Source organism: Hemitrygon akajei, chromosome 4 (genome assembly GCF_048418815.1).
Source record: "Hemitrygon akajei chromosome 4, sHemAka1.3, whole genome shotgun sequence".
Taxonomy (NCBI): Eukaryota; Metazoa; Chordata; class Chondrichthyes; order Myliobatiformes; family Dasyatidae; genus Hemitrygon; species Hemitrygon akajei.
The window spans coordinates 18,868,676-18,881,200 of record NC_133127.1 but is presented as its reverse complement, the minus strand read 5'-3'; the positions used below and the strand labels follow the sequence as shown (position 1 = coordinate 18,881,200).

Below are 12,525 nucleotides of genomic sequence, written 5' to 3'. Positions count from 1 at the left end.
GTGACTCCACTTTATGTTCCTGAACTTCAAGGTTCCTCTGTTCTACAACACTGCCCAGGGCAGCATTTTCCACTGTGGAAGTTCTACCTCTATTTCTTTTAACTCACACATCTGAGTTAAACTGCATTTGCCATTCCTCAGCCCACCTGAAGGTTGTTCTTACTTATTCAAGTTGAAGGTTTCTGTCACTCATTTAGGTGAAGATTCTGATTGAAGATCCGTGTTCTATGTATTTTTTGAGGATGGGGGAATTGATGAGTGATTTATTGTAGTCACATGCACCAAGGTACAGAGAAAAATTGTTTTACGTACCATCTATAAACGTTGTTTAATCACATCAGTATTTCATGGTAGTGCACGGGAAAAGCAAATGAGATAGGAGATTATTCTTCACCAACGGGCATGTACATGTGCTATAGTACATTATGACTCCAAAAGAAGTCATTATTCCAAAGAAGGGAAAGAAACAGAGATGGATGGGTGAGGCAGGGCACCAATTACACAAACAACTACCTTATACTCAATGTCAGCAAGACCCACTGAGCTGATTATTGACTTCAAGAGGAGGAAATTGGAGTCCCGTGAGCTAGTGTGCATTGGGGGATCTGAGGTGAAGAAAGTCAGCAATTTTAAATTCCTCAGTGCTATCATTTCAGAGAACCTGTCCTGGGCCCACGTAATTGCATTTATGTGCTGTAAAAGCAATTATGAAGACACCATGGGAGCACCTCTACTTCCTTAGAAGTTTGTGAAAACTCTGCATGACATCTAAAACTTTTTCAATCTTTTATAGGTGGAGAGTAAATTGCCTGGCTGCATTAGAGAAACATCAATGCCTTTGAATGGAAAATAACAGGAAAAGCAGTGGATTTGGCCCAGTCCATCACAGGTAAAACCCTCCCCTCCACTGAGCACATCTACACACAGAGTATTGTTGCAGGAAGACAGCATCCATCATCGACTCCCACCACCCAGGAAATGTTCTCTTCTTGTTGCTATCACCAGGAGGAAGGTACAGGAGCCTCAGGACCCACACCACCAGGTTAATGACCAGATATTGCATGTGAATGATCAGATCTTTGAACCAGAGGCGATAACTTCACTTTCCCCCATCATTGAAATATTCCCACAACCTAGAGACTCACTTTCAAGGGCTCTTCACCTCATGTTCTTAATATCGATTGCTTATTTATTATTATATCTTATTGTATTTACAGAGTTTCTTGCTTTTTGCAATCTGGTTGGATGCCCAAGTTGACGCGGTCTTTCATTGATTCTATTACGGTTAATGGATTTACTGAGCATGCCCGCAAGAAAACGAATCTCAGGATTGTATATGCATACATGTATTTGAAAATAAATTTTCTTTGAATTTTTAATTATTACCTCCCTGTCAGCATCGCCTGGACGACAGTGCCCAACAACCACAAGGACAACATTCCCATTGCTGTGACGTAAGGGTTGGGGTGGGTACGGGGGTGGAAGATGTACCATAAATACAATGATGGAGGGGGCGTCATAAATGTTATAAACGACAATAAATCAATGCAGAATAGATAGGAAAACAAATTATTTGTAAGTAATAGTAGTCAAAGTATTTATAATTATGCGATACAGAGGGAAATATAAACCGAGTTTCTAGAGTGACACTAGAAGTGCGTTTTGTCGTAGTTCCCCCTTCTTCTCGCGCTGGAGCTCAACGCCCTATTCGTGCAGTTGCCATTCACGACGATGGCACCACGGTGAGGGAGGTTCGTTGCTTCGCTCTTCTCCTCCCACACAACTACTGTGCAAAAGGATCGGTTCCGCGGGACAGGAACTAACGGGACCGAACAAACCGGACACTTAACGCGACATGCTGTCGATGCTGCAGGAAGCCTCGGCGGGTAAAGGCCGCCGAGCGTCTGCGTGGAGGAGCGTCAAGCTCGAGGCTTTCAGCGCGAGCCTGAGGTGGGCGAGCGGCCGTTAACGTTCGAATGTTCGGGGGGCCGGCTCGCGCCGCGCCGCGCCGTCCGGGCCGCGGGACGTGCACGCGCGGCGCCGCGTGAAGCGGGACCGGCGCCACCGCGCCCGAGAAAAAGCACAGAAATGATTCCTGATCACATTTTCTGTTTCTCTTCGCAAACGCGTTTCGCTCCTCGGGGGTTTTCGCCGTTGTCAGTCCAGCTACCAGGACGAAGTGCCCCGCCCCCTCTGCGACCCGTCACGTCTTTGTTCTCTTCTGTCTTTTTCTTTTTTGCTTGTTATTTGTATTAAATTGGGGGTTGTAATCCGTGTTGTGCTGGAACAGTCCACGCCCCACCCCAACTCTCTACCCGGAGAAACCACTCCTTAACGGCACCCCCCCCCCACCTCAGTCCGGGGGAAGCCCCTCAACGGATTCTATCCCCTTCTACCCAGGTGAACATCCTTCTACATAGCACCTTTTCCTTCTACTTGGTCATCATTCCATTATCACTCCGCCCTTCGGTTTCCCCCCCTCCTACGACTAACTCCCCCTCCAGTCTGGAGCATTTCTCCCGCCCCTCACCACTCCTCCCCCCCCCCCCCCCCCAGTCTGGGGAAATTCCCCCTCCAACACAACTCCCCCTCACTCTGTCAGTCTGGGGCAATTCTCCCTCCCCTCTTCAGTCTGGGGGAACCTCGCTGCATGGCCCCTCTCCCCTCCCCCCCACAGTCCATGCTCTTCTGCCCAGGAACTCTCACAATTGCTCCTTTCCCTTCTCATTCATATTTCCTTCTTCTCCTTTGGGACCCCCACCCCAACTCCTTTTTCCTTGCTTACTCCCTAGTTCCACTTCTCTTTAACAACTCCCACTCCTCTCAGCTGTTACTGTCTTTTAGGTGGACACGAAGCCACACTTTCCAGCTTATCCCTTGACTATGCTGGTGGAACACAAGTGTGTGTTGTTTGAATTTCCAGCATCTGCAGATTTCCTCGTGTTTGCAGTTACCCTACACTCAGGTACCATTGCTGCCGTCTCAACCCAAATGATAACTATCCTCCCTTCACTGCCGCATTTTACTACTCCTGTACCACTGTTGCCCACTTTATGCTGCTCCATTCCCAGTACTGGCAGACAATATGGTGCATGGGTGTAAGAAGGTAGATTATAAAGTCAAGAGTCCATCTTAATAATCCAATATTACTTTTACTAGGTGATATTGAAGGGACAAAACCGAAACTCAAACTAAATAAATATCAGAAAGAATTCATAAAAATTGCACTGGCTGTAGCCAAAAAGGCTATTGCAATTACTTGGAAATCAGATACATATTTAAGTATAGATTGTTGGAAAAAAGAAATCTATGGCTGTATTCCATTAGAAAAAATTACTTATAATTTAAGAGATAAATATGAAACATTTTTGAAAATTTTGGGCCCTTATTTACAAAAGACAGGATTAAATATATAGGTGCTCTGAAGATGAAATAATTGGCTACTTGGGGAAAGTAATAAATATATATACTAAAGTTATTAAGAACTCCATGGAGCATGTGGAGACCTTCCAACAACCAGGCACTCTTTCTTTCTTTTTTTTCTTTCTTAATTTTTCTTTTTCTATATAGGGAAGTTAGGGGGGAGGGGGGAAGAGATATATACTTTTTTTTCCCACACTTGTAATCATTTAAAAATGCAATTAAATAAAATTAAAAAAAAGAGTCCATCTTCTTGGACTGAGGGCCATTTAGTGATCTTGTAACAAGGGATAGAAGTTGTCCATTTGCCCTTTTTTTTTGCCTATTTCCCTCACCCTTAACACAGCCCTGACTGTTGGCCATGTGATCCCAGGCCTCATTTCCTGGGTTGACATACTTTCCCCACCCTGTTGCATTCTTTTCTCCCTGTATGCCCCTCACCTTTGTCCACTGCCTCTGCTTTTGCCTGTTGACTAATTTCTCTTACTCCCCACCACCTCCACCCTATCCTTAGCCTGTTATCCTTATTTCCCTTCATCCTCTTCACTCCGGCCTGATTGTCCGCACTTGACATCCCTGCTTTAAGGAGTAACAATGATGTTCTCTTGTCCAATGTGATTGTGCCATTCCATGGTTGACCTTCTCTGCAAGTGTGTCTGTCCTTTTCATTTACTTGAACTAGATTTATCCTCATTGTCCCTTTGGACATTGCAGAAAGACCAAACACTTGTTTTGGTTTATACATTTCTATGGTTGTAAAAAAGCTGAACACTTTTGGGTTTAATCATTCCAGCAAGATGATTGTCATGTATTTAGAACCAGCAGTACTTGATTTTGGGCACTAAATTTTCAATCACAAAGCATCATTTTTGTTCATTTTACAGAGTGTGGTATTAGTTTATAGAAGATGCATAGACAGTCATGTCTAATGTTGAAAATGAAATTGCAATTGGTGTGTTGTGACCTGTTTTTTTGAGTTTTATGTAGTTGGAAAATAATTCTACTGTCAGCATTTTGGCTGATGTACCTTAAAAGCAGATTTGAACCATCTGTGAGTTTATGTCAATACAAGAGAAAATATTTAGGGCCTTTGGGCAACAGAGTATTGAGGAATTACTGCCCTGTTTTTGAATACATTTTATTTTTTTTCAGTCAGATGAGTTTGTCAGCAGGTGAGAAAAACATGTCTCTTGCCTCAGGCTTCTGTTCTTTATATTTGGAATCTTTAATACAGATTCAAAGGAGCTATGTGTGCTATATTAGAACATTAGTTTTTAAATCCTTTTGGTTCCTGTTTTGATTTGCTCTGGAAATTTTTTTGCCTGTTGCTAGCCTGTGGAACAAGCTGGAGGAACTCAGCAGGTCGGACAGCATCCGTGGAAATGAGCAGTCAACGTTTCGGGCCGAGACCCTTCATCAGGACTGAAGAGGGAGGGGGCAGGGGTACTATAAAGGTGGGGGGAGGGTGGGAAGGAGAAGGCTAGTAGGTGCCAGGTGAAAAACCAGTAAGGGGAAAGATCAAGGGGTGGGGGAGAGGATAGGCAGGAAAGGTGAAGAAGGAATGTAAGGGGAAAGCACTGTGTAGTAGAAGAAGGCAAAATCATGAGAGAGGTGATAGACAGCTGGAGGAGGAGGCAGAGTGAAACTTCCCTCCCCCCATCCCAGTTTCACTCTGCCTTGATACTTGATCATCCTTCGATGTTGGTTCTCATGAAAGGTCTTTACTGATGACATTAACTCAGATACTGCTGGACCTGAGTATTTTACTGTATTTCAGTTTATACTTGAAACTCATCAACACATGATTCTGTAGATTCAGGGGATTCAAGGTAACTCACACAAAATGCTGCAGGAACTCAGCAGTTTGTGATTTCAATGTGGAATGTGCTTACGTGTTAGGGCATTTTGAGATGAGGAAGGAGGTTGTTTGGGATTCTTAAAGAAAATTAAGGTGGACACATCCCCATGGCCTTATGGGATATACCCCAGAGGCAAAAGATGAGATTGCCTTGACTTTGATCAATATCTTCGTTACTTCTCCAGCTACTGATGTGGTCCTTGAGGACTTTTGGTAGCTAACGTCATTCCATAACTGAAGAAGGGAAATAAGGTAACCTTGGAAACTATAGACTGCTGAATCTCACATCAATGGTAGGAAAATTATTGGAGAGGATTCGTAAGGTTGAGTATTTATGAAGCCATGGTCTAACTAATTAGAACCAGTGGTTTTGTATGGGGCAAGTTATGTCTTACTAACTTGGTTGAGTTGTTTGAGAAATTGACAAAGATGATTGATGAAGGTACAGCTGTGGACGTTGCAACATCCAGAAGATTTAAGATGCTTGGGATCCATGATGACTTGACTATTTAGATTCAGAGTTAGCTAGCCCATAGAAACAGAGCAGTGATTGATGGAACTTATTTTGGCTAGAGGTCTGTGATTAGTAGTGTTCCACAGGGATCCACTGGGGCTTTTGCTGTTTGTGATAAATAGTATATGTGACTTAGATGAAACAGTGGATGGCTGTTTGCAGACAATACAAAGATTGGTAATGTTTTGGACAGAGTAGAAGATTGTCAAAGGATACAGCGGGATATAAATCAGTTCCAGATACGTGCTTTGACAGATGGCGTGTAATTTGGCCAAGTGTGAGATGTTGCACTTCGGGAAATCAAATGTAAAGGGACTGTATACTGTTAATGGGAGACTTCTTGACAGTGTTGATGTATGGAGGGATCTTGGAACCCAAATTCATAGCTCCCTGAAAGTGGCGACATGGGTTGATAGCATGGTAAGCAAGGTGTATGGTTTGCTTGCCTTTATTAGTGGGGATATTGAGTTCAAGAGTTGGAAAACATTATGTTGCAGCTTTATTCAACTAGTTAGACTGCAGTCTGGTTTGTTGCATTCAATTCTGGACATTCCTTCATAGAAAAGGATATGGAAGCTTTGGAGAGGGTGCAGAAGAGGCTTGCGAAGATGCTACATGGATTAAAGAGCATGTGCTGTAAGGAGAGGTTGGACAAACCTGGATTGTGTCTTTTTTTCCTGGAGTAGCAGAGGTTGAGGGCAGACCTGGAGAAGTTTATGAGAAAATGCAAGGCATAGAAAGCCATTATCCCTTTTCCAGAGTTAAAATGTTTAATACAAGGAGTCATACATTTGAGGTAAGAGGAATAGTTTAAATGAGGAATGAACTAACAAGGGTTGTGCTGGAGGCAAATACATTAATGGCATTTAAGAGGCTCTTTGATAACCACATGAATGTACAGGCAATGGAGTGATATGGAAGTTGTGTAGTGAGAAGTAATTAGCATTTAATTACCAGATTCATTAGTTTGGCACAATATTGTGGACCAGTGGGCCTGTTCCTGTGCTATACTGTTTAAGCTCAATATAAGAGTTATAGAATTAAACGGCATAGTAACGTGCTCTTCATTCCACTGAGCCTAAGCTGTCTGTCAAGCACTTTTTTTTATTCTTTTCATTTTCTCATAAGCTTTCCCCAGAATCTGCCACTCCTCTCTGTGCTTGGGGCAATTTATGGTGGTAAATTAACCTGGCAAGCTGGAGTAAACAGGACTACCCAGGGGAAATCCACATGGTTGTGGATAATGTGCAAGTTCCACATTGAACTGAGAAGCTCTACTAGCTCTCCCTCTGCAGCCCAAATTATGTTGCCTATGGCTTTCAAAATATAATGGATTCCAGTTAATTGGAGACATTAGGACTGGTACATTTTGGCCTAATTAAGCAACTGCCACAATTACCCTGTTTCATCGAAATAATTAAGAGGTATAAAGTGACGAACTATCAAAATCAGAATCAAGATTAATATCACCAATATATGTTTAATTTGTTCTTTTGCAGCAGCAGTACATCACAATATAGAGCAATAAAAACTATGAATTGCAATTATAAGTAGATATGTAAAAAAATGAGTGCAAAAAGAAGGGGAAAAACAGTATTAATGGGAATCATAAATAAGCCTCCAAATAGTAGCTTGTGCTTGAGCCTACTTTGGGAAAGGCTATCTTAGATTGGGTGTTGTGCAATGGCCCAGAGCTTATTAGGGAGATTAATGTAAAGGAGCCCTTAGGGAGGCAGTGATCATAATCTGATTGAATTCATACTGCAGTTTGAGAGGGAGAAGCTCAAGTCACATGTCTCAGTACCACAATGGCATAAAGGGAATTACAGAGGCATGAGTGAGGAGCTTGTCCAGGAGAATTGGAGGAGGATACTGGACAGGATGACCGAAGAGCAGAGATGGCTGAAGTGTCTAGGAGTAGTTCACAAAGCGCAGGATAGATATGTCCCACAGAAGTAGTAGTTCTCAAATTGCAAGAGTAGGCAACCGTGGTTGAGAGGGGAAGTTAAGGACTGCATAAAAGCCAAGGAAAGGGCATATAATGTAGCAAAAGGGAGTGGGAAGTTGGATAATTGGGAAGCTTTTAAAATCCAACAAAAAGCAACTAAAAATCTATAAGAGGGGAGAAGATGAAATATGAGTGCAAACTAGCCAATAATTTAAAGCAGAATACTAAAGTTTTTATCAATTTTAAAAAGTAAAAGGGAGGTGAGAGTTGATATTGGACCACTGGAAAATGATGCTGATCAGGTAGTAATGGGGGACAAAGAAATTGCAGAAGAACTTAATGGGTACTTTGCATCTGTTTTCACTGTGGAAGACTCTAGCAGTGTGCCAGAGATCTCTTGAGTGTCATGGAGCAGGAGTGAGTGCCATTGCTATTACAAAGGCAAAGTGCTAGGCAAACTCAAAGGTCTTGAGGTGGATAGGTTACCTGGACTAAATGGACTACATCCCAGAGTCCTGAGAGAGGTTGCTGAAGAGATAACGGATGCATTGGTCATGATCTTTCAAGAATCACTTGCTTCTGATGTGGTCATAGAGGACTGGAAAACTGCAAATGTCACTCTACTCTTTAAGAAGGGAGGAAGGCAAAAGAAAGGATATTGAAGGCCAGTTAGCATAACCTCAGTGGTTGGGAAAGTGTTGGGAGTATTATTAAGGATGAGGTTTCGGGGTACTTGAAGACAAATGATAAAATAAATCAGCGTGGTTTCTGTGACGGGAAATCTTGCCTGACAAATCGTTAGAATTCTTCGAGGAAGTAACAAGCAGGGTGGAAAAAGGAGAAACAGTGGATGTCATTTACTTGGATTTTTAGAAGGCATTTGATAAGGCGCCACATGAGGCTGCTTAAGGTAAAATCGTTGCTGAAAAGATACTGGCATGGATAGAGGAATGGCTGACAGGAGGCAGTGAGTGAGAATAAAGGGATACTTTTCTGGTTGGTTACCAGCGACTTGTTGTGTTCCTCGGGTCAGTATTGGGACAACTACTTTTCACATTGTATAATCCGCAAACTTTGCCACGAAGACATCAATTCCATTATCCAGATCAGCGACAAAGATAGGTGGAGGGGTAGGTAGTGTTGAGGAAGCATTGCAATTGCAGCAGGATTTAGACAATTTGGAAGAAAGGGCAAAAGAAGTGGCAGATGGAATGCATTGTTGGAAAATGTACGATAATGCATTTAATAAAAGGAACAGTAGTGCGGACTATAACCTAAATGGAGAGAAAGTTTAAAAAAAAAGTGCAGACGGATTTAGGAGTCCTTATGCAAGACTCGCAGAAGGTTATTTACAGGTTGAGTGTATTGTAAAGTTGACAAATGCAAGATTTCAAAGGGAATAGAATATAAAAGCAAGGAGATGATGCTGAGCCTTTATAAGACACTAGTTAGGCCCCACTTGGAGTATTGTTGACAGTTTTGAGCCTCATATCTCAGAAAGGATGAGTTGTCATTGGAGAGAATCCAGAAGTTGTTCATGAGGATAATTCCAGGGATGAAGGGGTTAACGTATGAGGAGTGTTTGGCAGCTTTGGAATTTAGAAGAATGCATGGGGATCTCATTGAAAGCTACTGAATGTTGAAAGGACTAGATAAGTTGGATATAGAGGGGATGTTTCCTGTGGTGGGGATATACAGAACCAGAGGGTACAGCCTCAAATTTAAGGGGTGTCCTTTTGGAGCAGAGGCAAAGAGGAGGAATTCTTTTTAGCCAGAGAAGAGTGAATCTATGGAATGCACTGCTGCAGACTCTGGTGGAGGACCATGTCCGTCGGTATATTTAAGGCAGAAGTTGTTTGTTTTCCGATTGGTCAGGGCATCAAAGGATATGGCAAGAGGACAGGTCTATGGGGTTGAGTGGGATCCAAGATCAGCCATGATGGAATGGTGGAACAGACTAGATAGGCTGAATGGCCTAATTCTGTTCCTGTGTCTTATGAGTTTATTGTATATTCAGAAATCTGACGGCGGTAGCAAAGAAGCAGTTCCTGACATGTTGAGTGTGTCCCTTCAGGCTCTTGTACCACCTGCTTGATGGCAGCAATGAGAAGATGGCATATCCTGGGTAATGAAGGTCCTTAATGATGTATATTGCCTTTTTGAGATATTGCTTTTTGAAGGTACTGAGGTGGCTAGTGCCCATGATGAGGCTTTCCATTCCAGGACATCTGAAATGTCCTCTTTCTTTAAGAATCGTGGTTTCCCTTCTGCCATCATCAATGATGCCCTCACCCGCATCTCCGCCATTTCCCGGACTTCGGCCCTCACCCCATCCTCCCATCACCACAACAGGGACCGTGTTCCCCTTGTCCTCACCCCACCAGCCTCCAGATCCAGCATATTATCCTCCGCAACTTCCACCACCTTCAACTGGACCCTACCACTAAGCACATCTTCCCTTCTCTACCCCTCTCCGCTCTTCGCAGGGATCGTTCCCTCCGTGACTGCCTGGTCCACACGTCCCTCCCCACAGATCTCCCACCTGGTACTTATTCCTGAAAGTGTAAGTGCTACACCTGTCCCTACACCTCCTCTCTTACCACCAGGTAACACTTCACTTGTGAGTCTGTTGGGGTCATCTATTGCATCCGGTGCTCCCGGTGCGGCCTCCTCTACATCGGCGAGACCCCACACAGATTGGGGGACCGCTTCGTTGAGCACCTCCGCTCCGTTGGCCACAACAGTCAGGATCTCCCATTTGCCACCCACTTCAAATCTGCTTCGCATTCCCATTCGGATATGTCCATACATGGCCTCCTCTACTGCCGTGATGAGGCCAAACTCAGGTTGGAGGAGCAACACCTCATATACTGTCTGGGTAGTCTCCAGCTCCTTGGTATGAACATCAAATTCTCCAACTTCTGGTAATTCCCTCCCTCTCCCTTCCCCCATCCCAGTTTCACTCTGCGTCTTCTTCCAGCTGCCTATCACCTCTCTTATGATCCTGCCTTCTACTACACAGTGCTTTCCCCTTACATTCCTCCTTCACCTTTCCTGCCTCTCCCCCCCCGCTTCTCTCCCCCACCCCTTGTTCTTTCCTCTGATTGGTTTTTCACCTGGCATCTACCAGCCTTCTCCTTCCCACCCTCCCCCCACCTTCTTTATGCCCGACTTGCTGAGTTCCTCCAGCATGTTTGTACGTGTTGATTTGACCACAGCATCTGCAGTGTACTTTGTGTTGCTCAGGGTGGAGTTGGCTGAGTTTACAACTTCCTGCAGTTTTTCTTTTCTGATCCTGTGAAATAGCCCCTTCATACCAGATGGTGATGTAACCAGTTGGAATGCTCTTCATGGTACATTTTGGTGACATACCAATTATCCTCAAACTCCTAATGAAATATAGCTGCTATCGTACCTTCTTTGTAATTGCATCAATAGAGTAGGTCCAGGATAAATTCTCAGAGATGTGGACACCCAGGAACTTAAAACTGTTCACTCTTTCCCAATTCTGATCCCTCAATGAGGGCTGATGTGTGTTCTCTCGACTTTCCCTTCTTGAAGTCCACAGTCATTTCCTTGGTTTTATTGATGTTAAGTGCAAGGTTGTTGCTGCGACACCATTCAACCAGCTGATCTGTCTTGCTTCTGTATGCCTCCACATCACTGGCTGACATGTTGCAGTGGGAAATACAGAGGTCTAGGTTTTAGAGCTTTTTGATTAGAACTGAGGTTATGATTGTGTTGAACACTGAGCTATAATCTATAAACAGCAGCTTGACTAAGTATTACAATTGTCTTGTTGATTCAAGGCTGAGTGGAGAGCCAGTGAGATTGTGCCTGGTGTCGACCTATTGTGACAATAGGCAAATTTCAGTGGATCTGTGTCCTTGGTTAGGCAGGAGTTGATCTAGCCATGACCAGCCTCTTAAAGCACTATATCACAGTAAATGTCAGTGCCACTGAGTGACTTGTTGAGTCAGCTCAGCATGTTTCTCTTGGGTACTGGTATGATTGTTGCCCTTTTGAAGCGGTGAGAACCTTCGACTGCAGCAGTGAGAGATAAAAGATCTGCTTCAAAGTTCCCACCAGTTGCTTGATACAGGTTTTCAAAGCCTTGCCAGATACACCATCAGGTCCTGATACCTTGTAAGGGTTAACCCTCTTGAAAGATGTTCTGAATTTGGCCTCTGAGACTGAGAGGTCACAGGGTTACTGGGTGCTGCAGGGACTTGCTTACATATAGTTTTATTCTCCCTTTTAAAGTGTGCATAAAAACTATCTTAACTGAGTAACAATTTATGTACTTAAAGAAATACAGAACAAATCAGAATATCAATACTTCTACAGTACTATAAAACTGTATTAGTTCCTAATAGTTATTTATGGAGGAATTCATCGTGTTCATATGATTGACTGTAGATTTAAAAATTCAGTGCAGACACTTAGTGCAGATAAGGGACTGCATTCATATAGTGATTTAGATGATTGTATCCTGCAAATCTTCATTTCGTTATAACATTGTAGATACCTTCAAATTGTTTGTAATTCCTAACTTGAAGTTGTGAAATTGTTTCATATTCACTCCCGGCCTTTTCTGGCATGTCCAAGTGCTTGAAACTGCTGTCTACAAACATTTCCAAATAGCTTAGCTGCTAATTTCTTGCCAAGGATCAGTGATTTTTATTCGTGCTTTTTGAACACAGACACACGCAATCTATGCTATTTAAAAACTGACCACTCTAAGCACGGTGTAGTGTCTAATAGCCACCCAAGTGCACGTGGCTA

General features: G+C 43.2%; 1 protein-coding gene across 2 annotated transcripts in view; it reads left to right on the top strand.

Moving 5' to 3' along the window:
* The first annotated feature begins 1,607 nt into the window (after positions 1-1,607).
* dnaaf9 (dynein axonemal assembly factor 9) overlaps positions 1,608-12,525 on the top strand; it is a 141,208-nt gene continuing 130,290 nt past the window's right edge. Inside the window, exon 1 of one of the 2 annotated variants that reach the window (XM_073042128.1) lies at positions 1,608-1,950. In XM_073042128.1, coding sequence (XP_072898229.1) covers positions 1,856-1,950 — 95 coding nt within the window. In that variant the 5' untranslated portion in view covers positions 1,608-1,855. The remainder of the gene's footprint in view (positions 1,951-12,525) is intronic. The other variant, XM_073042129.1, reaches the window with a different exon arrangement.